This window comes from Oryza sativa, chromosome 2, assembly GCF_034140825.1.
Source record: "Oryza sativa Japonica Group chromosome 2, ASM3414082v1".
NCBI lineage: Eukaryota > Viridiplantae > Streptophyta > Magnoliopsida > Poales > Poaceae > Oryza > Oryza sativa.
This window is the reverse complement of record NC_089036.1, coordinates 9,073,198-9,099,811: the sequence shown is the minus strand read 5'-3', so window position 1 is coordinate 9,099,811 and position 26,614 is coordinate 9,073,198. Positions and strand designations below refer to the sequence as shown.

The 26,614-nt window shown below is 38.8% G+C and overlaps 2 protein-coding genes across 7 annotated transcripts; one reads left to right on the top strand and one right to left on the bottom strand.

Moving 5' to 3' along the window:
• Nucleotides 1–4,817: 4,817 nt before the first annotated feature.
• Nucleotides 4,818–9,243, bottom strand: LOC4328937 (uncharacterized protein At5g41620). Of its 2 annotated transcripts, XR_010739633.1 has the most exons (4): nucleotides 8,671–9,243; nucleotides 7,417–7,536; nucleotides 5,242–6,862; nucleotides 4,818–5,027 (listed from the first exon to the last, which is right to left on the bottom strand). XR_010739633.1 is itself a non-coding variant. In XM_015767669.3 (3 exons), exons 1-3 carry the CDS (start codon nucleotides 9,136–9,138, stop codon nucleotides 5,360–5,362), a joined length of 2,091 nt encoding a protein of 696 aa, XP_015623155.1. In that variant the 5' UTR covers nucleotides 9,139–9,243; the 3' UTR covers nucleotides 4,818–5,359. The 2 variants fall into 2 exon arrangements, 1 of the variants encoding a protein (XP_015623155.1); XM_015767669.3 differs by having other exon boundaries at nucleotides 4,818–6,862.
• An 8,154-nt stretch (nucleotides 9,244–17,397) lies between these two features.
• On the top strand, nucleotides 17,398–21,059 carry LOC4328936 (UPF0161 protein At3g09310). Of its 5 annotated transcripts, none has more exons than XM_015768227.3 (6): nucleotides 17,398–17,555; nucleotides 18,469–18,540; nucleotides 19,265–19,321; nucleotides 19,446–19,586; nucleotides 19,696–19,761; nucleotides 20,711–21,059. In XM_015768227.3, exons 1-5 carry the CDS (start codon nucleotides 17,495–17,497, stop codon nucleotides 19,752–19,754), a joined length of 390 nt encoding a protein of 129 aa, XP_015623713.1. In that variant the 5' UTR covers nucleotides 17,398–17,494; the 3' UTR covers nucleotides 19,755–19,761; nucleotides 20,711–21,059. The 5 variants fall into 5 exon arrangements, with proteins under 5 accessions (XP_015623713.1, XP_015623712.1, XP_066163208.1 ...); XM_015768226.3 differs by having other exon boundaries at nucleotides 19,262–19,321; XM_066307111.1 differs by having other exon boundaries at nucleotides 17,398–17,559.
• The last annotated feature ends 5,555 nt before the right edge of the window (nucleotides 21,060–26,614 follow it).

Sequence of the window (26,614 nt, the reverse complement as noted above, 5' to 3'; positions counted from 1 at the left end):
TTTAACTTTAAAACATAATTTTAAGAGTTGACTTTCATGTTTTTTATCATAGTTTATTTTACAAAATTAAATTTTTAGTCGTCAATCATTGCTACAGTTTATAATCAACCATTGACAGAACAATGATATACTCAACTTAATACATTTAAAGCTGTGTACATTTGACATTACAAAACACAATTTACTCAGACAACATTTAGATTCAAACTATACGAACAGTGACCATGAAGACTCCTGAAAACAAACGCCATGTTACGAACTTTGTATCACGACGACTCGGTTAAGCTCTAACCGCGACGGTGACTATGAAGACTCCTGAAAACAAACGCGATGTTACGAACTTCATATCACGATGACTCGATTAAGCTCTAACTGCGACCCTGAGGATGGAAAACATGGAAGTGTTGTTGTTTTCTCTATAAAACTACAAACACAATCCATTCTGTGGTTGTCCCATTTCGCTTAATTACTCTGCTCATCTTGGTCATGGGGGGTAAAACAAGAAATGGGCGGTGAAAAAACATTGCCGATTGCGTGAAAATTGCAGTGTGCCAACATGGAAACCATGCTTACTATACACGGTTACGGCGGAGAAAGGTGTGTATGTATTATACATACTAGCGGATATCGCACGCACTGCAGCGGGAAATTTAGAAATACTTCAAAGAAAAATTAAAGGAAACAATATGTAAATCGTGTATTCGTAATATCTAAATGGACAATATTTGTTCTATAGTAGTTAATGTGAAATTACAATTCTATATGACGCTTGGATGCTTATGTATCAAATATAAGAGGGATCCAATGGCTATTAGTTTTCTAGGTGTCATGGTTCAATGCGCATGGAACTTTTATTGGCTATGCTCATATTTAAATTCAGAAGTTGATTTTCTAGAATAGAGTAGGTAATCTAATAGAAAGACAACTATTTATGACTCCAATATATACTCCATTTGTTTTCCAGCACTCGTCAATTCACGCTATCCATGTTTAAATTTTAACCGTTTGTCTTTATAAAAGAAATTATAAATACAAAAAATACCATACATCAAAGTATGTTACATCCTTTTGTTCGTTGTAGTCTAGCCATCTTAAAAACTTGGATACCTGCGCCTTGCAACAAGAAATTTAGAAATACTCAAAGGAAACTTGAAGGAAACAATATATAAATCGTGTACTCGAAATATCTAAATGAACAATATTTATTCTACAGCAGTTGATGTGAAATTGCAATTCTATATGACGCTTGGATGCTTATGTATCAAATATGAGAGGGGTCTAATGGTTATTAGTTTTCTAGGTGTCATGGTTCAATGCTGGTACGACCCAAGTAGGGGTGTTGTTCCGATCTTCACAACGTAGGATCAAGAACTCAAGATAACTAGCTACAAGAAGCCAAGATAACAGTGCAACCTAACAATCATACTTGAAGCCAACCACCGTCTCTATTACGACAACCTGAATTGAGGGTTCGTCTAACCACACTCTAAGTTACCAACCAACACAACCTGGAATTAATCAAGGAAAAATCCTCAAAGGGACCAGGAGCACCAATTGGAGGGCGTCGAATGCCGCTTCTGTAATCCCACAAGGAAATCACAAGAGCAAAGGGGTAGAGATCTCTCTCCGAATTTGTGAGCACGCAGCTAAACAAAGGGGGTTCATATTCTCATTGTTAAAAGTCTTCCAAATGATAAAGCATAGGAGATATTTATACTAGGAACAACCCTCATAGATGAGAATGAAAGGTCTTGGGAGTTTACTGGACATAGGTTAGCTCAAAGGTCACAATAAGTGAATTCCCAAGAAGACTCTCGCGTTTGTTTGGCTTCTTAGCAGTCCTCAATGATTTGTCCATTACTCCTTATTGGGAAGTTGAAATGACGAACCGTTTATTGGAGGTGAAACTATAATTGATTATATTTCCAACCATATATATTAAGCATGGAGAAAGTTGACTGGATGGGTCACACATCCCTTGGAAGTTGGAGCAAATGTTTGGAGACAGTGTGCTCCAAAATCAGCATGACGTAAATGGTCGTCGTCTTTACGTAACCCATCATCATTTTGATATTCTAGCTCGTCGTCAATGCCCAGCGAGTCTTTTGCATGTGTAAACCTAAGTAATAGCAAAGTACTTGATTTAGGTAGTATATAATTCTCGTCAATATTGAAATATGTTTCAGCTAGGAGCGAGTTCACTTCTTGTTGTAGTTTCTTTGCGCGGCTACATGTTATCAGTCCTTGAAATGGTGTAACGGATTGGCTCTCATTAGCAACTTAGTCACATGATTGTCTTGTGTGTTCATGTGACGGGGGCTAGGGCATATCAAATGCACATGGAGCTTTATAGCTATAACTACACTTAGTGTGTTGTAAATGCATATGACAAATGGATGGTCAAGATCAAAGCATGAAAGGGATCCAAATGCTACTATTTTCTAGTTCTAGATGATGTTGCTCAATACATATCAAGCTTTTGGTTCCAACTATATAGGTATATAGATATAATCCAAATTTAGTTGCATGTTACAATTACGTAGAGAAATCCCATTTTATAATAGATATTATCATTTCATCTTATCTTATGTATAACTTTATCGTTTGACTATACAACTTCACTATTTATTCTTCAGCTTATAAGTCATAACTAAAATTTTAATTTTAAAACTTAATTTTGAGAGTTGATTTTAAATTTTTATCATAGTTTATTTTACAATATTAAATTTTAAGTCGTCAATCAGTGCTACGACTTGTAGGAATCAACTGTTGACAGAACGATGAGATACTCAACTTAATGTATTTGAAGTGGTGTACATTTGACATTACAAAACACATTTACTTGGACAAATTTTAGATTCAAACTATACGGTGACCATGAAAACTCCTGAAAACAAGCGTTGCAAAGTTCGTATCACGACAACTCGCTAAAACACGGAAGTGCCGCTGCTTTCTCTGCGAAACTACAAACACGACCCATTCTGTGGCTAGCCCATTTTGCTTAATTACTCTGCTCATCAAGGTCTGGAGGTAAAACAAGAAATGGACGGTGAAAAAATGTTGCCGGTTACGTGAAAATTGTATAGTGTGCCAGTGTGGAAACCGTGCTTACTATACATGGTTACGACGGAGGAAGGTGTGTACTTAATCCGTCCCAAAATGTTGCTACTTAGGATGGGAATGGATGTAGTATTATAAATAGGGACTATATAGGTATCATTTGACAAGAAAATCCCCCGTAGACATCTTGTATATTTTAGACCATCCGATTGTTTAAAGATTCATGAAGGATAATCAAACCCTAAAACCCCTTCCATCTTCCTCCCCCCGACACCCCCTCTTGCAACCTCCACTCAACAGTGCCCGATCTGCACCGCCTCCGCCACTGCCGCCCCAGCACGCCACTTGGCTCACCAGCTAGTCAGAAGGGGTCAACGGCACTAGTGAGGCCTCCTAGTAGTACTATTGTTTTATCTTATTATATAATTGTATGGATCAATTATACAGCTCTATCATTCACTTCTTAGCTTATGAGTTTCAGGCAAAATTTTAATTATAGAACTTAATTTTAGAGTTTCTTTTGATGCTTTGTTTTGTCGTAGTTTATTTTTCAGCATTAGATCTAAGTCACTAAAAATACATATATAAAAATTACTCATAAATTAGGTTTTGATTGTTAACAAGTGTTAAAGCTTATAATTAGTTCTGGACGAAACAATGAGATAAATATATATACTCATTTTTATTTTTATTTTTATTTTTGCGATTCAAAATTACGTACATTTGATATTAAACAAACTCAATTTACTTGGACAACTTAAGTTTTAGATTCAGACGATAAGGCAACCATGAAGACTTATGAAATCAAACGTTACGATGTTTGTATCACGATGGCTCGGTCAAGCTCTGACCGCGAGGATGGAAAACACGGAGGAGGAGCTGCTGCTGCTTTCTCTATGAAACACGACCCGTTCTGTGGTTGGCTCATTTCGCTTAATTAATTGCCGTTCTGAGAGTTGCAGCGTTTTTCTTGTGCTACAACTTTTGATATATATTATATAATAGTAGCTGAGCAATCTGCATGCTTCGGCAAACCAACCTACTGCAGCCAGTTTACATGAAATTCACGTGCAAATAGCATGAAGGATGCTGGAAAGTTCATGCATACGCAAAATTTTTCACCTTGCGAGGCAGAAAAAAAAACTAATTACACAGATTGCATGTAAAATTGCGAGACGAAACTTTTAAGGCTAATTGCTCCATGATCGACAATGTGATGCTACAGTAAACATTTGCTAATGATATATTAATTAGGTTTAATAAATTCATCTCATAGTTTACAAGCGAAATTTGTAATTTATTTTGTTATTAGTCTATGTTTAATATTTCAAATGGGTATCCGTATATCCGATGTGACACACCAAAACTTTTCACCTATGGATAAACACAGCCTACATACCAAGGGTTCAGAGACATTCTGGTAATCACGAATTCTGTTCTGCAAGTGTGTAACGTTGCAGCTGCAATCCAATTCAATTCCGGTTCACATATGTTGTACTTATCCAACCTATTGTTTCGTTCATTCATATACCTATCCGAACCGCTTATTAACAAATAAAAGATTATTTATGAATAAAACTTTTATATACATATATTTTTAGCAACTTCAAAGAAAATCCTATAAAATAAACTACGATAAAAAAAAAGAAAAGATCAAAATTCAGTAGAAAATTTAAATTTAACTTATAAGTATAAGCGTAAGCGAAAAAATTAGTCGACGAATCATTAATCACATCAGGGGCACGAAGAGATATCAGTTGATGCATCAAATCAACCCGCCCCTTGCCATGGTCCATGCAAGATCAGATAATAAATATACAAATGGCAGAAACAAAATCCTTCTGAGGAAGTCGAGTTCTTGAACTCTACCGTCCTGGATAACTAGCCGTCCAGATTTACAAACGAGCTCACACAGATGCAACTAAGATTTCAACACACTGTGCAGCTTGCAATGTACATGGTTGTTACTGAGGGGGTGTTTGGATCCCTGCCACACATTGCCTCGCCAAACATGCGGCTGCCACGACAGTTTGACTGATGTTTGGTTAATACGTGAGTTGTGGCAGCCACACTTTTTGCTAGTTCATTTGCATGCTTATTTCCGCCACAGCTGTGGCGATTATTTCTCTCGCCACAATCTCTGGCGACGCCACAACTTGATGGCTGGTTTGGGCTGTGAACCAAAAATCAACACGACGGGAGAAAATGCTGCAGCTACATGAGCCATCTTATATTACACCTTTGCTTTGCTGAGTGGGCGTCGAGTAGCAGAAATTACAACAGATTGGCAGCAGCACTCTCATTTTCTCCTGCTGGTTACCGAACCTCCTGACGCCTTCAACCGGGCATGCCGCCCCTCAAGCCTTGCTTGAAGCAGTTTTGCCTTCAGGGTGTTCTCCTTCATGCCTACTAGAAGCCCTGTTGAGCATTCACCTATGTCATGGCCCAATGATGCGGACGGATAATCAAGCTGTCGCGATGGACTGTGTGGATTGCATAAATCCCCCGAAGTAGTTCCATCACAAAATAGACTAGCTCGCGAGTAATGATCAAGGGATTCCTGCCCCAGACAGTCGGCATGAGCCCCCAGGTTGTTCTTCGATGTTGTGCCATTGTGATATCCTTGAGAAATATGGGGGCAAGGGATCTCATTCTGCTCGTCTGCTGGAACAGTTCTAGCGCTGGCCTGTGAGTCGATTTCTTGAGTTCTAGTGGCATGCCATGGTCTGCTGCTACTGGACCTTGCTTTGTTACACTGTGAATAAATTTGCACGTCAGACATATGTGAACTCTCACCAACTACACTATGCGAGTATTCTGTTCTTCTCTTAGGTGCATCCATGTTGCCTGTGTAGCTTCTGCGAGGCCCTGTATGGTCATGCATCTGAATGCTACTTCCATGCATGTTGAGCTCAAAGCAATGCAAATCACTAGCAACAGAATCATCATCATCATCTTCAGCTAGCTGGGGAGCACTAGTGGCTCCATTAAAATGGACAGACTCAAGAGATTGCCGACGTAACCGAGCATTTGGCCTACTATCATGCATGTAGTTGTCATTATTCTTAAAGCTAACCGATCTTTTGGCAAGAAGAAAAGCCTCGATTTCACTTCTTAGCCTCTCTGTAATTGTTGATTTCTTCAGTGAGTCTTCCTTGACATCAGTATTTTGCATTTGCATTCTCTCATCAAGCCATGCTTCTGATACATGAAGCACTGATTTATCAAACTGGTATTCGTAATTTACATGCCTTTGTTTCAATGCCCTGACTTCCTCTTCATAGTCTCGGATTCCCATTGCGAATTGGTCACAAAGGTCCTCTAACAGGTTCTTTGTTTTCTTCTCTTTCTCAAGGTCCTTAACTGCCTTGACAAATGCTGATTTTATCTCAGATAACTCCTTGCCAAACTTCCTGTGGAGGTCTTCAGAATGTCTCCTAAGGCGTCTCTCATCCTCCAGTTCATCTTGCAGGGAATGAATGTCTGCTGCAATCTTCTCTTTGTCTTTATTTTTCCGGACAAGTTTGTCCTCAGAGAGTTGCCTCACCAGTGAAGCAACATCATGGCGATATCCTCTTCTCTCACACTTAAGTTCTTGAATGTGTTCCTGTGCATGCTGTAATTCCAATTTTAGTCCATTAATCGCTGACATATCAGCTGTATGTTGTTCTTCCAGGCTCCAGATTCGATTTAGAACCTTCAAGAGTTCTGTTGATGTCTTAAGGTTATAATCAGCCCCCCTGAATCTACCCTTGATATCCAAAGAGCGAGCTGGACTGATCGCTTGATTTATACTGGAATCCTGTAAAATACAAGAAAAAAGAAACATTCTTTTGAGAATGTGCTTGTTGTGCTGGTTGTTACATCTGGGAAACATATTTAGTTGCATCAAGAAATATAGAGAAGTTTCAAGTTATCTACAATAGACAGCAGGCAAAATACTATGGGACTGACTTCATTGTTCTTTCTTTTTCCTAGCAAATAAATTCATACTTCTGTTTATCTAAATAAAGAATGAGCAGACAAAACGATGCACAAATGTATTATTTAATTACTATCAATCATTCATGATTATTTTTAGTCGAGAAGCATTAGCTAGACTGCTAGGCTACTCAATGACTTGTCTTGATAAAGCATACTGTTACACTCCCAAAACTTCTCCATCAGACACAAACATGTGTAATGAAAAACGCAACAGAATCACAAGATAGAAAATCTTACCCCTACTAACACACATTACCATATAGTACCATAAGATTTTGTTATATGCCCACAAACCAAAATATTAAAGCAGCCAAGAGGATCACAGCAGATAAGAATATGGATCACAGCAGATAAGAATATATACAAACATACCCCAACTGAGCTTCTGTAACTTCCAGGAGAAAAAGGTTGTGCTGTACAATTCCTTGCTTGATTTAACTTCTGATGATTCGTTGATGAATCTGCAATATGCCTACCAAAGCCACCTGAATTCTGAGGTTGAATGTAACGAAAAAATATTTAGCATAGAACAAATACAAAATAAAATAATCGTGTTACTATATATGGTGCAATAATTATATTCAGCAATCAAGACTATGGGAAATGGTAAAACACCTTTTGTGCATTTGCTAGATAAATCTCTTCAAAGTTTAAATATGTCTGATATATTGTTAACAGCTGTATGCTTGAATATTACATCTCAACACCACATATGAGGTCAAAAGTTAATATACAGAACATGTGTGCAAACATTGTAGAAAGGAGAACATGCACACAGACAGAGCTAACATCATGTAAAGGCAGCTTAACGTAAATGATGCCTAATGTGGATTACACGAGTTGTAAATAGCTCACATTCCATGACATGCCAAACACACTCCCTAGGAACATTCCGCAAACTGAAGAACTAGCATGTTGGTCAGTTAGTACATTGCAAAGCAAAAGGATTCACCTTTTTTCCAATTCCAAGGAACAAAGTGTAAAACCCTGATGTATTCTTCAAAGCACAAAAGATGAGTACTGAGACAACATTACAAGTCAGAAGATTGGTTGCAAAGTTAGCAGTTCGAAACCTTCAAGAAAGGTTGTGTTTACTTTTAATAAAAACTTGTAACCCCGTCCAATCAATAAGCAACAATTTTTACTCAACTCTCAAGCACTGACAGTGCAAATTGTACTGATAGAATAACAGATAGAACAGATCCATAGTTCATACTAGCCAGCAAGCAAATGCTGGATTGAGAGTTGAGAACAGTAGCGGCATTAATAAAATCAATTTAGTGAAGACGACCAAGCTCTACTATCAAAAAAAAATGCCCACTACTAATGGAAGAAACAGTCGAAACAAACAAAAAGCAGAACATCACACCAGGAAACAGGCAAAAACATGGAAAGACAGTAAATCGAGCGCTGCAAATGTCTTGGTTTTGGGCTACATTTCATCAGTGCTAGTGCATCCATTTGCTATGTTTAAGTAAATAAATCATCTACTACTAGCAGTAATCAGTCTCCTTCCTCTTGTTGCTGCGGGCCAACGAATTACAATTCAGTTGATGTTACTTTTGCCACATGAGGAGGAGGTTTTGGGCTAGTTCGAAGGAAGACACCTATTAATTAACCCCTCACCTGATGCAGCTCGCCGCCGGCGGAGGCGAGCGGCCTCCCGCTCCTGCGCCTCCGCGACCCGCCGCCGCGCCCCTCCCGCATGACGTCGTGGATCTCCCACAGGCTGGCTCCCAGCTGCCGCGCCGAGGCGGAAGCCGACGCGGAGCTCCGCCTGGCGGGCGCCACCGCCGGGTGCACCGGAGCCAGTTCCCCCGCCGCCACCTCCACCTCCTCCCCCTCCAGCTTCCACGACGGCGACGGCGTGCAGGGCCCAGCCCGCCTCCTCGCGGCCCTCCCGAGCCGCACCCGCAGCGGCACCTCCTCCTCCCCGCGGCAGTCACCCTCACCCCGACGAGCAGCTACCGCCGCGGCGGCGGAGGTGGAGGCACCCTCCTGCCCCGCGACCTTGCCAAGAACCGGGCCCGCTGCTCCTGCTCCTGCTCCCGACGCTGCTGATGATGATGGCTGGGCAGCAGCGGGTTGTTCCATGGCTATGGCGGCACGCTGCGCGAGGGGGGGGCGCTAGGGGCGCGTGAGACAGGGGAATCCCATGGCAATGGTGGTGGTGGCGAGGAAGGGGAGGAGGTTGGGAATGGTGGGGGAGCTAGGGCCTAGGGGGGGTTTGAGGTGAGGTGGAGAAGAAGGGGGGAGGGAAAGGTGTCTGCGGCGTGGGCAGCAGGGTGTACTGTACCCCTTTTGTTTCGTTTTGTTTCCCGGTTTGTTGAGTTTGGAACTTTTTTTGGATTGGGGAAGAAAGCCATGCCATATGTCTCTCTTCCCATCCAAACTCGTTTCCAAATCTTATTTGCCGTGATTTTAGCGTACAGCCGTTTCATCGACGAGCTAGTGTAAAGCATTCAAGTTTCGTCATTTCAACGAATTGAACAACCCACTAGTAGTATTACATCTGTCCCAAAAAATTTTCGTTTTTCACACATCCCACACGTCCCAATAAAAAAAACACTCATACCTTATCGAATCACAATATAATTATTTCTCACTTTATCTTTGTCCAACACAATTTCTTCTACTTTCACAAACTCTAATGCAATGATTACTTTAAAAATAAACTTATTCTAGAACAAATATATTGCAGACAATATTTATTAAACGCCTATAAAGTCACCGTGAATAACTTTTTACTCCCAAATTCATATTCAACTATATGAGTATAAAAGTTTTACTCTGATGACGGAGATAAATATCATATGACCATTTTTTAACCTAGATATTTTTAAAGACTTCACTACATATTTAAAATGTTAGGCTGTGTTCGGGAGGTGATGTTGAGAACTCATCTCCTGTGCAAGTAAAATGGAGCAATGCATTTTCTTATGATTAATTAAGTACTTATTATTTTTTAAAAAATAGATTAATATGATTTTTCTAAAGCAACTAACATATAGAAACTTTTTTAAAAAAACACACCATTTAGCAGTTTGAAAAGCGTGTTCACAGAAAACAAAAGAGGTGAGTTGCGAAAGTTGGGGAAAGAACTCAGTCTTAGTGGTGGTGGTATCCAATATGCCGCACCACCCCTACCACTAATATTTAGGCAAAATTGGTTATATAGTATCAAAAGTTCACATTTTTTTGTTTTATAGCACCGAAAGATACCGGTTCACTTTAATATTACCCAAAATTCACCACATTCCCATTTTTAACACTTCCGTTAATTCTCGATCTTTTCCGTACACCTTGATCGCTATTTACCCAGCCACGCACATAATATGACGTTTCTACCCCTCATTATCATGCATCCTACTTGTACTTGTGAGGGGTAGAAACATCATATAGTGTACGTGGCTGGGTCAATAGCGATTAAGGCGGACGAAAAATAACCGAGAATTGACGGAAGTGTTAAAAATGGGAACAAGGTGAACTTTGGGTGCTATTAAAGTGTTAAAATAGGAACGGGGTGAATGTTGAATTCTCTTATATGATCAATTTGGGAATGAGGGAGTATTGTTCTAGCATAAATTTTGGCCTCGGCCCTCTTTACAACTAGAGGATGCCCCGCGCATTGCTGCGGGACTTGGTTAACATCAATTTGTTAGATTGGAGGTACAATCTCAAGAAGAAACGGAAGAAACAAATAGCTTTCTTGGAGAAATTCTTTTCAACAGCCCTATCCAAAATTTGTAAATAATTTAGGTAGCACATGTCAACTAAAGAGGCGTTCAGCCATAAAGCTCTTTTATACAGATTGACGGGCTGAATACATATAGATGTGTGTGGAGATGGACCAATGTGTTCATGTGGGCCGCATTTGGCATGAGGAGGCAAAGAGACTCACTGTGGAGATGCATGGGCCAATGTGTTCATGTGGGTTGCATTTGGCACTGAGGAGGCGAAGAGACTCACCTAGTGACTGATGGGTTAGGCTCTATGCTGTATTTCATCCAACGTCTGAGAAGCGATCTAATGCATTCATCCAATGGTTCACAATTTGATGATGACGTGGAAGCATGAGGTTTGAGTTTTTGGCCTTAACTTTATGGAAAGAAGGGATTTCGGAAAGGGGCACGGAATTTTCCCGACCAACCCTGAATAAGGGATACGACACCAGATGGAAACGCGCATGTAATCATTTGGATGAAACAAATCATGAACTTTTTTTAATGATCAACAAGATGATTCATTGAATAGAGTAGAAAAAAAATTACAAAGCTAATGCCTTGAAATGCAATAGCCAGGAAAGAAAAAAATTTTCCACACACCGACAACATCTACATATAGCCAAACACAAACAGAAGGCTAGTACCGGACTAGTACCGGACCAGCCATCGTTAAACATGACCGATCACCGCTAGATCATCAAGGAAGCTATAGCCGAGACCGTTCAAAGCCAAGCCTTATCAGTTGAGCACCGGGCGTAACTCTAGCCACGTCTTTTGGATTGAGGGAGAGAGGGCAAGGGAGAAATCAAGAATTCTTTTTTTTTATTTACGGGGAGAGAAATCAAGAATTAAATAGCATGCCACCAGAGAAGGCATGTAATTAATCGTTTGTACGTGCGTATTCACGATACTATCACCCTCTGGGCAGTGTGACCCTCGACAAAGCGATCCTCGCAATCAAAAACGGATCGTGCAATGCCAGTGCCTGCGCAAAGACTTTGGCCCCGTTCTTTTCTACGACAAGAATTGAATGAAGATTAAAATTTTCGTGGCACGTTTTTCAAACTACTAAATGTTGCGTTTCGTGCGAAAACTTTATATGAAAGTTACTCTAAAATATCATATTAATCTACTTTTTAAGTTTGTAATAATTAAAACTCAATTAATCATACGTTAATACCACATCGTTTTGAGTAAAAAAACTTAATCTTCATTTTCAAGAAAAAAGAACACCACCTTTGTCGTGCATTACCGATGCATATGAGACATTTAACTCCATGCCACTTTTAAGATGTGGTAATTAATTATTTACCACCCGCTGTCTATTACACGTGGGCCTCTTTACAATGCGTGAGCGGTACACGGCAACGACAATTGTATTGTATCTCCATCCAACGGCTATAATCTATCCGTGGACCGCGCGTGGCCACGTATGCCGTAACGGCACGGTAGCAGGAGTAGGAGCATCCAACGGCTACTTTCAGTCCCAGCTACAGCCTACCGTGTACAGTAAAAGCACGCTGAGTTCTGCATGGAAAGGTTCCACCTTTCGGAACGACGAAGAATTTTTTTATGGGAATTAAAAATAATTAATAAAAATCATGTAAAATGCCTGCATTTCAAAGGAATATGTAGAAATGGTTAAGGGGCCATAATTAGGACATGCAAGTCATTTTCCATTGTCATATCTGGTGTCTAGGTCCCTATGGCACACGAAGAAATTGTTTAGAAGAGTTTCCAGTAGCTGCAGGCTACAACTTCTCTTACAATTATCCAGTTTTTCTTTTAAGCTAAGAAGATAGGCCATGCATATGCCTGAGCACCTTGTTTAATATTGCTTTAATTTTCATTATTAATGTTCATGTTACGATGGTATTCTTGAAATATTCTGACTTCATTTGAAACATGTTTTGGTTTTGGATATTGGTTATAATTTTCTTCTAATTACCCTTGTGTTAACAACCAAATTTAGTAATTCAAGTATCGGAGGTGAAGGTAAAACCGAAGCGGAATCCAAGAAGGAGATCGTTCCGAAAACAGAGCAAGAATCGGCTAAAGTCCGAATCGGCCGCGATCAGGATCGGCAGAGTGCGAGTCGGACAAGGTTAGCCGATTCCGACAATATGACTTGTTACACGACATCGGGTTAAGTTAAAGTGCTTCATATGGATTGCCATGCATGGATTGAGTCCTGAAAAGGCAATTGTATCTATTAATTAGGATATTTTATGTAATTTCCTTAAAGATAAGTTTGGACAAAAGTCTGCCGCAAAGACTTATGGTATCTTAGAGTTTGTTAGAGATAAGAGTCGTGTCCAACATGGACATATTTTGTAATCTCGAGTATAAATAGACCCCGAGCCCCATGTAATCAATCTAACACACGTTCAATACAATCTCGGCGCATCGCCACCCTTTACTTTCGTTTTGTTTCAACGAGTTCTTGCTTTCGAGTTGAGCTGCATCGGTTTCGATCTTCAACTAGAGGTAAAACTTGTTATGGCGGCTTGCGTTCTCGGGATTAGTGCTTCCATCTTTATGATACTCTAATATTGTTTATGTAATTCGTCAAGTTATCATATATTTTATATAATCTCCGGCAATATTGTTATTTAACCCTCAGTCGGCTAACATCTATTGTGGGAAGGCAGCCGATTAGGTTAAATACCAACATTGACTTAGATTATATAGGATATCCACCACTCTATGAAACATCCAACTGCTTGATTGTCTAGATATTGTTCTTCTTTTCATACTTAATGTTGCATCAGTTAAGTTTGATCTATTAAGTCGTGCTTAGAATCTCAATCTCTAGCCTGCTTTTGGTTGCTGATTAAGGTAGTGTCGGGGTTTCAGCCGATCATACCTGATTTAGCTTTATATCTTACATGCTTAATTGATATGCTAGATCTGCCCTTTATGTTAAGATCTTACTACAACAAAGTATATTAGGCTTCTGTTTGATATATTTTACTTGCTTTAATATCTTAATATAGAGTGGTATCGGAGTATTAACCGATACATGCTAGATCTATCTGATCGGCTATGCTATAAATATTTATAATCTTCTTGTTAATATATATTTCGATCTAAGTGATTTATACTGTCTCGGCATGGCGACCGATCTATCCCAATCACTTGATTTAAGTATATATCGATAAAAGTATTATATACCATTGATATCTACAGCCGATCGAATAGATTTAGTTTGATCGATTCATATATGACATCGGCTCAAAGATAAATGATACGTCATTGGCAGCTAGCTGATCGGCTATCGTTTATGGATTTAACTGCTATTTTTCTGTCTTTATTTCTTGTTGATTGCAGGATTAAATCGACTAGTACGCTCACGAACCTAAAAGCAAGATTTTTTGGACCTGCACTGAAGTTAAGCAGATCTTCCAGGCCTCATGTTTTTCGCATCAACACCTTGTAACATATAAATTCTATCCTAAAATTACTTGAAATCATACAACCTTAAATTTATGATAATGGAGTTGATTCATATATACTTGTACTATGTGTGATTCTTTTTTGGAATATAAGTTTCCAAACTGTTAGTAACATTTTTTTCTTATATGCTATAGATGACTTAATGAATTTTATGATATATCAATGAAAGATATTTTCCATTAAAATGTAGCTAATAGACTACTTCATCTAATAAAGATAAACTTATATTACTTATACTCCCTCCGTCACATAAATTCGAGGAGTCAAATTTTATCCCAAAACAATAGGGGGATTTATATGTAACCATGACAAAATCATTTTTATAAATACTACCACGATAATGTCCAAAGTACTATATTATTATTTATATTTTCAAAAATATCTATAGTTTAATGTCTGGTTTAATACATATTGTTCAAAATGACATGAGATACGAATGCATTTTTTTTCAAACTTATTCACAATAACTAATTCATGTTAGTATACTTATAGCCCATGTCAGTGTGGCATATGACAATACCTCTATCAATTATGCCTAACATGTTAGAATTTTCCAACTATAAGAAAACATATCATGAGTAGTTTATTACGCATGTTACTTGATTGTTCGTTTGTTGTTAAAACTATTCAGCAAAGGAAAAAAACATACAATTATATATTTGTCATGCATATTTCATGTTTCAATTGTACGGAGTACTTTTTTCTTTCATGACCAACAGTTATATATTTGTCATGTATAACGAATAGTACATGAGAAAGATATTACTTTTTTTTAATAATAGATCTAATCTAATGGTCTAAAATATTGGTAATTTAAGTGAAAATCGACGGTAAGATTAGATATTACTCCCTCCGTCCCAATATATTGCAACCTAGGATGAGATTAGACCCATCCTAGAACTATGAAACAGTTTCATAGTGGGACGGAGGGAGTACCATATAGTGGCCTATGAGCGGTTGTAGAGTGTCACATGTCAATTTAAGAGCGTCTATAATAAGCTTAATGGATTTTTAGTATATAATAAATAGATTTTAAGAAATTGAAATTGCAGAATCCTAAAAATAAAGAAGGTGATTTTCCTAACTTTTCGATATTCTCGTCAGCTGAATTCTTACCGGCTGCATTTAGAATCTGAAGCAAACCTGATGAGAGACTGTAATTCCACCAACTAATATTCAGTCAAAGTCAAAAAGTGCCTTGTGAGATGCAGTACGACTTCATTTAACTTAATTAATCCTAGATTGCACTTTAAGCCTCCTAGCTATAGTAGCTGCACATGGCACCGTGGATCATCACTTATTACTACAAGGGTTTCTTTTGTGGGAATAAGAGCAAGTTTAATAGTATAGCTAAATATTAGCTCCGAATTATCAATAGCTAATCTAATAGCCATTCATATAATAGCCCATTTATATAATAGTTATCTATAAAAATATACTATACCGTTAATACCCGGACCTACCTCTCATCCACACACGACGTGTTGAAGTCCGTGTTGCAGCTGGCTATAAATATGTAGCCTGCTTTCTTTTCTCTTCCCTTTTCTTCTCGATATGTGGTTATAGCTGGCTTATAGCCTGCTATTGTACTTGCTCTAAGCGAAAACAAGGTAGAGGTAGTTGAGATCACCTTCTAGGAGGTCATGAACTAAGTAAGGATAAGTGTTATGGTAGATGTGACTACCACCTCTAAATTTATCTATATCATTCACTATTAAATTAAGAGGCAATTCATACAATATGTTACATATAGTACACAAACACCAATATCTCTAATACTCTCACACCAGTCTTGAATTTTGTGTGGAGGTTGCCTCTTGATTTAGAGCAAGTTTAATACTACAGCTCGCTACTAGCTCCAAATCATTTATACCAATGTAATAGCCAATTCATACAATAGTTGTTTACTACGCTATTAATACTTGGTCCCACCTGTCATACACACATTACGTCTTGGAGTCCGTGCTGCAGCTGGCTACAGATCTGTAGCCCGCTTCTCTTCTCTCTCTTCCTTTATCTCTTTAAAATATGTTTATAGCTGGCTTATAGCCTACTATTGTACTTGCTCTTAGGGGTGGCTCATCATCTCTCTCCTCACTTCTCTCCTCCATCTCATCACTCAATCCAATGTGGTACTTTTAGGGGCAAAATATGTAGCATTATAGGCCCTGTTTGGATCCAGGTGCTAAATTTTAGTCCCTGTTACATTGGATGTTGAGACACTACATAGAAGTATTAAACGTAGACTAATGACAAAACCCATTTGATAACCCTTGACTAATTCGCGAGACGCATCTATTGAGTCTAATTAATCCATGATTACTTATGTGATGCTACAGTAAACATGTGCTAATTATGGATTACTTAGGCTTAAAAAATTTGTTTCTCGAATTAGCTTTCATTTATGTAATTAGTTTTGTAATTAGTCTGTGCTTAATACTCCAAATTAGTGTCCAAACATTCTATGTGACAGGGGTTAAAGTTTAGTCGCTAAATCCAAACACCACCGTAGTGCTTGCCCTAAGCAGCTAGAAACCGATTCTACCCATGACATAAATAAAACCTTTTGCATGTTCAGCCTTTGCTTAATTGTGACGTGCATGCTAGCTAGTGGCATAGAACACTGGTACTACCTCTCTAAAAGAAAAAAAAATAATGCGTGCAGCGAGTTCTTAACTCATCGATATAAAGCTTTAACTATTAATTTTTTAAAACAATATATTAGTATATATCAAGAACTACGAACCAACTTTATGTAAAAAGCATTTTCAAATATGAGTCTAACAGTATCACAAGGCACTTCATGTAAATCAGAATATCTTTTTTTCATGTAGTATCATGTTTCGAAAGGTTGGGCCATAAGGCCTCCTCTAACAAGGGTGAGTCAGCTAGCTCATAAATCTCCACATCAGCTTTTATATGATGTGGAAGAGAAAAAAGATAAGGAGAGAGAATGCATTATCTCTTCTTCAAGAGCTAAGCTCCTAAAGAAAATGTGAGAGGAATTGTGGAACCCAAAATATTATAAACAATATGCTATGAGACAATCTTAGAGAGGTAGACTTTTTTTCTATCTTTTGTATGAGGTGGACAAGCATAGAAGGAGGCCTAAGCTCTTGCCCAGCCCAGTTCCAAGGAAAACAAATACTGCACTGAGCCCAAACAAAGCCCTATCCAGCTCAGTTACTCCTCTCGTGAAAAAAAAAATCAGAGAGAAAAAAAGGAAACCACCGGAGGCGGACATCTCGCGCCGCCGCGCCGCCGTCGGCATGGCCGTCTCCGCCCTTCTCCCGCCTATTGCGGCTGCGCCGCCTCTCGCCGGAAGCACACGTACGTGAGTCTCCTCCTCCCACTGCATCCTCTCGCTCGTTCGAACTGTCTAAGCTGCGTGGTGCACTGCGTCACAGCGTGTGGCGCCGAATGCAGCCGCCATGGGCTAGGGCTTGTGGTATAGCTGAGGCGCTAGTCGCGGCCGCGACCGCCGCGTAGGGTCCGGCGAGATATGGGGCAGCACGGGGAGGCGGCGCAGCAAAGGGAGGCGGGAGGTGGCTAGACACAGCAGCAGGCCAATCCACAAAGCAGCTGTGCATTCTTCTGATTTCTGTTCTTCTGATTTCTGAACAAGTAGAGATTAAACTCGATCCATCCATCCATTCGGCGAGCCAGCCAACGCATTCATATGTATGATGACTTGGTCTTCGATCTAGTGATATCCATCTTGTCTAATTAGCTATCGAACTACTCCATATTTAACCAACTGACAATGGAATTAGCATGTGCAAGATGATGGGAAGAACAATTCAGTGAGCTACTGTAATTGTTATCTAATCTACCGGACTACCCCTGTATACTCGTCTTTGAGCTTATTGGCCAATTGTGTTTAGCAGTATGCACACACATGCACGTTGCTGATTAATTTGGTTTATAAGTTTAGTTTGTGAAGCAACACTAATAATCCGTCAGCTGCAATAGATGCCTGTAAACATTAATTGGGACGTTGCTGACCTGCTTATATATATGTATGTAATCTGGCTAGTTCGATGTAGGAAATTGTAGTTGATGATCTCTCTAGTGCCATATAATTTCATTGTGTTAAAACAACTTTGTGTGTTCTTTCATCATTACGCCTCATCTTTTTTGTCCTCCGCCCTCTCTGTTTGTGTTATTGAAGTTTCCTGCATTCCTTACATCAACTGACTGGAGTTCTCGCCCCTCTTTATTTTTCTTGGTTTTTCATTTATAGTTTCCTTCGGTGTTCCCTACCAGAACAAGAGAAGGATCCTAACGATGCGAGTCTACTGCGCTGCTGATGAAGGTTAGTCTAATGGTAACTGTAGATTGGCAAGTTGTAGAAGCGGTCAAATGTTTTATTTTAGGGGCAAATGCAAATTTGCCACTACTTTAAATCGTTATTGCAAAACTGCCACTAGAAAATTGCAAAAATGCCACTAGAACTGTCATTCGAGTGGCATCCTTGCAATATTGAAAAAACCGGTGGCATTGCAAATGCCCTATTTTACAGTTTTTTATTCTGGAGTGAAATTTCTTGTACCCAGGCTCAGATCTTGAGGTGGTTATAAACTTTTGATGTATCTTACACTAGGGACTACTATTTCAACTCTTTTCTTCTTTTTTTTTTTAAAAAAATAAGTAGAAGTATTTATGTCCTTTCTAGGCTAAGCATTGCACACCACATTTACTTTCAAGGTACAAGAGTGTGTGTAAGTTTTGAACTTTCACACACTGCGAATGGCTGTGCATAATGTCTACAAAATGTGCTGCATAAGTTCATAATGAGTCATCACAGAACTCAGTTTAGGAAAATGTACATAGCCTGCTATGGAATATTATGGCACAAATTTCCCAATCCATGCATCTCGTACGTAAGTAAAGGACTAAGTCTAAGCAATTCATTATGGGATTAGGAGATTGCAGATTGGGCTTTATTTTAATGGAAGACAAACTTGTGTTTTTTTTCTGAGTAAAACTATAGAACTGATCGATACGAGTGCATTTTGTGTTTTTGTGATTTTAAGAAGAGGAAGTCAATGACTTGGGAGTCAACGTGGCACTATCCATGCTAAAATTTTACAAAAGTGAGTTCATTCTTGCTGTTTTCATCTTAAACCCTTGTATTTATGTGCAGCAATCATTGGCCTTGCGCCCTTGCCTTTTGATATCAACTATATCTCTATAGCTTGCTCTCCTTTATGTGAACAGGAGAAATATCACCCTTACTACCCTCAAGCTGCCGTTATGTGCCAACTTGCAGTGAGTACTCTATGCAAGCATACAAAAAATACGGTGTTGCAAAGGGTACAATCTTGACAGCTTGGCGTCTATGCCGCTGTAATCCTCTTGGTATGTAGGTTTTTTCGTTGGTTCATAGTTCTTTTGATTTCTTCGACAGTCGCAGTCTGCACCTGCATCATATCATATTTATTAAATTTCTTTTACAATAAACAAACAGGTGGTCATGGATATGATCCCCCAAGGTGGTTTGATGAGGAAGAGCTACCAAAGCAATGACAGCCTGGTAATTACTAGAGAACGTGTATGCATGCCCTATGGTCATTTTGCATACAATTAAGTGTGATATGAGACAATGTAGTTCCAGGATCTTTTAATCGCAAGCAAACATGCACAAATTTCTTTAAACGCGAATTAGTTGCTATTATGGATTGGGTGGCCATCCTTTACTCCACTTAATTAAAACGAAATTTTTCAAAAGATAGATAGTACATAATTGAGTGTGTTATTAAAGTGACACCAAACTTCAAACGGACAAATTTTATGTAATTAATTGTTCATGAAAACCTATAAACATTATTCAGCTGGTCAATAACAAAAGCATTCGATGTGCCATACTAATTAAAAATATGACCACAAAGGTTAATAGCATAATCACAAACAGTTTATAAATAATTACACACTTGTTAACATAGTTGTTCTCTAATTGAATGACCAAACCCCAAACTTGAAATGAGTAAACTAATTGATCATAGAAACTTATATACATAACAGGGTTTATTAAGAAGGAAGTATAGCTATTAACTGCTGCTAGACTGCTAGCAAAATCTATTTTTGGAAGACATCCATCTAGCATTGTTGCCCCTCATCTCAGGGAAGAGTGTTGGCTTTTATCTGTTGTCTCCCAGAGGAAAAGCAGAACCAAATAGGTTCCTTCTTGTGGGTGGTCTGGTCAGCTAGAAACGAGGCCAATGCAGGGGACCATGCGAAAATCAGTGAGGAAATTTGCTGTATATGACCAGCTGCAAGACCATGTAACAAAGCTAAGAGCTTGCCTGATGTTGCTAAATTTAAGATGTACAACAGATGCAAGCTTTTGGTAGTTGTCTTGGGCTATCTTCTGAAGGCTTTCGATGTGAAAGATCCTCTGAAAGACAATTGAACATTAAGTTTCAATGCAAATATAAGAATCAATAACAGGGAAGCATTTCTTACCATTTTTGTGCTTCTTACAGGTGAAAAAGTTGGACTTGTATGCAGCTCTGAAGAATATAACATGCATCTTTGCCAACTATCCACCAAGGACAACTGCAGTTGTAAAATTTTCAGCCAACTTCCAGCTGTCAGGTATTGGAGAAGGCTTTACTCGATGCTTAGATATAGTCATTATGGTACCTGTTTGTGGTGGAAAATGGTTGGAGTGAAAATCAAGAAAATGAACTACTTAGTACTGAAGTATTATGAGATATAGTAGGTATGGAGGGAACAAGGATATCATATACCATCATTCAGAAATTGTAACGATCAGAACCATAAATGGCGTGAAATCAAACTCCCAAATAAGAGCAAGCAGCATAAACCAAATTGTCAAGAGAGCAGTAAATATGCATTATTCGCTAACTAAAACGTAAAGTTGATAGACATTGTTTCACATCATATAGGGGATCATCAGAATTAATTTGGGAAAAAACATATTATGCACGGGAACCATTTAATACTTAGTTCTGTTAACTTGTGCTTATTTCTGATTGACCTGCAGGTAAACTATATAGAAGAACCATCAACTATTTATTTACCAATTGAGCGAAACCGTTCTTAAACGGATAAGCAAAACACATAGCTTTCAAATATATAATTTAAAGAGTAAAGTCCATCACCGGTCCCTAAACTTGTACCGTTGTGTCATCCTGGTCTCTAAACTCGCAAATCGACCGTTCAGTTCCTCAAACTTGTTCGATTGTGTTATTCCGGTCCCTAAACTTGCAAATCACTCGTTTAGGTCCTCCAACTTGTTCAGTTGTGTCACCCCGGTCCCTAAATAGGACGGTCTAAAAATTTTATATCAAAAAATAATTCATAACTTTTTCATGTGAATTCTAATGAAGACAAACTTTATATCAAAATTGAAAACTTTATATCATAACTTTGTAGTTGAAAAGTTTTTGAATTAAAACTGTTTAGGGTCCCAAAATATTGTTGCATGTTTATAGATTTTGAAATTTTAATTTTAATATTATATTTTTGGACAAAAAATGACTTAAAATAACAAAAAATTCAACTACAAAGTTGTAGATCGTGTCGAGGGCTACAAGTTTGATATAAAGTTTGTCTTCATTAGAGTTCACATGAAAAAGTTATGAATTATTTTTAAATATAAAGTCTTTAGACCGTCCTATTTGATCTAGATATTCAAATCCAAGTTAAGGACCGGGGTGACACAACTGAATAAGTTGGTGGACCTAAACGACTGATCTGCAAGTTTAGGGACCGGGATGACACAATCGAACAAGTTTGAGGACCTGAACGATCGATTTGCGAGTTTAGGGACCGGGATAACATAGCGGTACAAGTTTAGGGACCGGTGATGGACTTTACTCTAATTTAAATTCTAATTTAAATTCTAATGACCGGATGATTGACGAATCCACATTTTAGCCATTGCAAACAAACGGATAAGCAAAACACATATCTTTCAAATATTCCTTCTTTTTGCCGTGTCCCCTGCTTGTCATCGTCGTCAGAATCAGATCCTGCAGCTTTGTTTGCCGCATCAGTGCCAGCCTCATCTTTCTTCTCGTAATCCTATCAGAAAATACCAATCCACTTGTCAAATATCTCCACACAGGGCAGCCAAACTTGCTGCGTAGGAGATAAATCTTATACCAATCTGTTTGTCTACTGTATACCTTGGCGGCAGCAGAGGAATCCTTGAAGGTGAACTTGTCGAAGATGTTCTTGAAGTTGGCGAGGAGGCCGTACATTCTTTTATTTTAGATGGAAGAAAAGTTTCTTCTATCTTAAATAAAAGATTTTTGCTGATTTATTTATTTATATATCCAATTTATATCCAATTTATAGAATTGATACACCATTTAATTCATGTACTTCATCTGTATTTTAATGTATGATACCGTTGACTTTTTAACCAACGTTTGACCACTCGTCTTATTCAAAATTTATATGCAAATATAAAAATAGAACATTTGATGATAAATTAAGTCACAATAAAATAAATTATATTTACATAAATTTTTTGAATAAGACAAAAGGTCAAACGTTTGTTAAAAAGTCAACGGCGTCATACATTAAAGTACGGAGGAAGTGTCATTTAGCATTCAGGTCCGCTTGCTCGTGATGTACCCCACCTCCACCTGCGGCGAGCACGGTTCCTAGGTCAGAACAAACAAGAGGGGGGAGGGGGGGGGGGGTTCACTATTTCCCCTTGATCTCCCTTTGCCGACTACTGTGTTATCTGCTAAAGTAACCATGGAAAGTTCATGCATTCCGTGGTTTATCAGGATGAGATTGTTCCGAAGGAGGCCGGCGATGCTCATGAGGATGCTTAATTGCTAATAGATATTTCATTTTATGTGCACACTTAATCTTCATCCGAGCGACAACCTAAAATTATGTCCTATTTTTTTAAAAAAAAACATCTCTAAGGAGAATTTTAAGAAAATTTCTCTAAAAAAACTTTTGACTTTAATGTGATTTTTACACAACTTTCTATAAGAAAATTTCTTACAATATTACTACCTTTGCCCCAAAATAAATTTATGTTTAGATCTTAGAATGCAAATTAAGATAGAGCGAATACTCATTATAATAATATAAATCTGGACAGAGGATCTGTCCAACATCCGATTCTAGGTTGTTATATTCTACTTTCTCCGTTTCATATTATAAATCGTTTGACTTTTTTCCTAGTCAAAATTTATTAAGTTTGATCAAGTTTATAAAAAAGTTTAGCAACATCTAAAATATCAAATTAATTTTATTAAATCTAACACTAACTATATATTTTGGTAATATGTTTTTTTTATGTTGAAAATAGTACTATATTTCTCTATAAAGTTTGACTTGAGAAAAAGTAAAATGACTTATAATATGATAAAGAGGAAGTAGTGTTGGTGATGAGTAATCAAGGGTATTGAAGATTTTGTGGACCAGGGTAGGTAGAAGGAAGATAACTGAACTTATTTTGGGACAGATGCAATATTTAGAGAGATATAGAACGGAGAGAAAAAGACCTTGCTGTCCCTCAGTGAGGGATGGATATGGTAAGAAGTTGGCTGGGGTAAAGATAAGAAGAAATTGTAACGTGATATGATTAAGGTGGCACTTAATATTCTTTAATGCTTATATTTATAGATAAACTATAAAAGATGCCGGTGTGTTGCAATGGGTAGAGCCAATTTAATTTGTACATATGTGCCCGTGGATAAATAAACACATCCCATTGTATCGTTTATTCATGTGCTTATCCGAATAACTTATTACCAAATAAAAGAATATTTATGTGTAAATATTTTATATACATGTTTTTAGTGACTCAAAAGCAAATGTTGTAAAATAAAATTCGATAACAAACTAAAAGGTCCAATTCAAAATAAAGTTCTAAAATTTAAAATTTGTCTTATAAGAATAAGCATAAGCCAAACAATGAGGCCTTCAAACACGAGCTCGATTTATCGTCTAGCTTTATCTCAAGTTGGGCAGGAATTGATGACAGACGAAATCAGCAATGTCGATTATCCTTTATTTTCAGTTGGCATGTTCTTTTCAAAAGTAAAACTGATTGTTATGGATTATTATAATGGTATCCATAGTAGTATGTATGAGCATGTGTGAAGATTGATTTGAAATCATGCTAACATGACATAGGAATCGTGACGTATAATACGAATAGAATTGGATGATCTAGGCAACGACATACATGATATTCACACGGACTCTGTGAGTTTCATTTACTTGGTATCCACATCACTCGTGAATCATGACTCTGCAATGAATGCTACGCGTGACAGGAATCAGATACAGACGACGTATCATAGTTTCAACAATAACACCTTCAATTTTAAAATCGTGAGCGAGGACGACGCAGTCCCGATCGGACATGTGGCAAGGGCAAATTGCGCCTGCGAGGGCGTCGCGGGCCCAATCACGGCGCCACACAAAGGCATGTATGGAAACAGACTCGGGCGCGGGCCCGATCGTTGCGTGTGGCAAGGGGTACGTGAAAAGGTGTAGGTCCAATTAATTCGCGCGCCTCTCGGATAAGAGGGATACTCTGGCGTAAGAAAAAAAAGAGAAAAGGATGTGGCATAAACATAAAATTAAAACCGATTCAAACATGGATAACGTATCAAAATTCTAACGGAAGCATCTTTATTTTTTTATAATAGTAGAGATATTAAATGCTTAGAAAAATTATATTCATGAACACAGCTGATAGCATCATCACTTCACTTGTGGTGAACACTCCCGGAGGATGAAGAGGGACACAGATCATGCTTTAGCGGTGAGTGACAGGTGGAACCGGTCTCACATATCAGCGACAGTTGCTGCAATACTGCAGACAATCTGCACTGGATGAAGAGAGCTTTCGGTTCAATAGTAGTAGGCATACCCATACCCAACCCAACAGGATTGAGATCCTCTACGGTTAAATACACGGTGCTTTTGTCACTGACATATGAGCCCAATAATCATCGGACCCACGTATTAGTGATAGAGTCACACGACTTTGACTGCATAGGAGGCTGATCCTACCCAACAAGCTGTGCATTGCAAAGAAGCCATATGGAAACACGAGCCCCCAGGCAGAAGCAAAACCCAAGAAGGCCAGCAAGCTACAGGCAGGCAGCAGCAACTTCACAACACTAGTGTCACTCACTCGTCACAGGAGTACTAGTAGCACAGGAGTGTAACATCTCGTCATGGCGCCCCATCACCGTCACCACCACTGCCTCTGCGGCCTCTGCCACTCCCCCACCAGCTGAGAGCTGAGAGACGATCTCGCATTGAAATCTCGCGGCGGAGTAGCCAACAAAAGTCTTCTTCTTGGGCTTCTTCTTTCTTCCTCCTCGCAGCGAGCTCCATTGGCATGGCATTGATGGAGACGTCGTGCATGGTTGCCGATGCAGCGCACGAGATGGGAGAAGTCGTCGTCGCAGCAGCAGCAGCAGCAGAACCAAAGCAATGTGCAGACAGGTGCAGCAGAGAAGGGGGGAGTGACTAGTGAGAGCAAGAGTCTTCAGAGTTGCCACTTTGCCAGCCAGGGCCGTTGAAAATGAATTTTATTTCAGAGTTCTGATTCAGCAATGGAAAAGTGTTAGCAGCAGTAGATTGTCAAATGTGTTTGTTTGGTGGTGTTGGTATTCAATCTCTGTACTTGCTGATGCTTAGTATATTATGGTTTTATTAATTGATCTGAACATTGCATAATTTTATCTTTTTGAGAACTAGCATTGCATGCTTGATGCTTCACCAATGCATTGGAACCTACAAAAGCAAAATATATTTATCAGGCCCTTCTTGGACGAATAATGAATAGTAAGCGCTCTTGGAAAGTATACTAGTATTTCAATGGTTTTATTTGATTTGATATTTGGGCTTTTCCTGCTCAAATTGATAAGAATAGAGTATATATAATATGATGTAGTAATAACTTTATAAATTATGAAGTAGTACTGTGTAGTATCATGACATCCATTCCTATGGCATCCATCTTGTTGCAGAGAATCCAATCCTCAGCAGTCGCAGCTGCATGGAGTATTGCACATTGCGTTTGCAAGGATGGATAGATGGATGGATGGATGGATGGATATGGACAGAGGAGGGACAAGAAGAGGACAAGTATTACTCCTCCTCGTCGACATCACAAACTGCAACGCCGCAGAAACCAACGACTTGTGTACCCCCGCTCACTAAACAACAAACACTCGTGTCCTGCCTCCCACTTCTCCCCCCCATAACCTAACAGCACACGATTATCTCATGGTTTTTACCCTCCCTCTCTCTCTCAACATTATCTCTGATCAAACTGCTACAATGCAAAGCTGGAAGAGGTACAGTACCCCCAACCCGCTTATCTCCGTTCATCTCTGGTCGTCCCAAATCAGTGCTTAGGACCTTTA

What these genes read in the sequence shown, in the direction of transcription:
- LOC4328937 (XM_015767669.3), bottom strand. Translation starts at nt 9,138, where the DNA reads ATGGAACAACCCGCTGCTGCCCAGCCATCATCATCAGCAGCGTCGGGA. An exon ending in CCGGCGGCGAGCTGCATCAG is followed by an intron (nt 7,537 to 8,670) that starts GTGAGGGGTTAA and finishes ATTCAACCTCAG; the next exon opens with AATTCAGGTGGCTTTGGTAG. An exon ending in GTTACAGAAGCTCAGTTGGG is followed by an intron (nt 6,863 to 7,416) that starts GTATGTTTGTAT and finishes TGTATTTTACAG; the next exon opens with GATTCCAGTATAAATCAAGC.
- LOC4328936 (XM_015768226.3), top strand. Translation starts at nt 17,495, where the DNA reads ATGGCCGTCTCCGCCCTTCTCCCGCCTATTGCGGCTGCGCCGCCTCTC. An exon ending in GCCTCTCGCCGGAAGCACAC is followed by an intron (nt 17,556 to 18,468) that starts GTACGTGAGTCT and finishes TTTCATTTATAG; the next exon opens with TTTCCTTCGGTGTTCCCTAC. An exon ending in CTACTGCGCTGCTGATGAAG is followed by an intron (nt 18,541 to 19,261) that starts GTTAGTCTAATG and finishes TGTGATTTTAAG; the next exon opens with AAGAGGAAGTCAATGACTTG.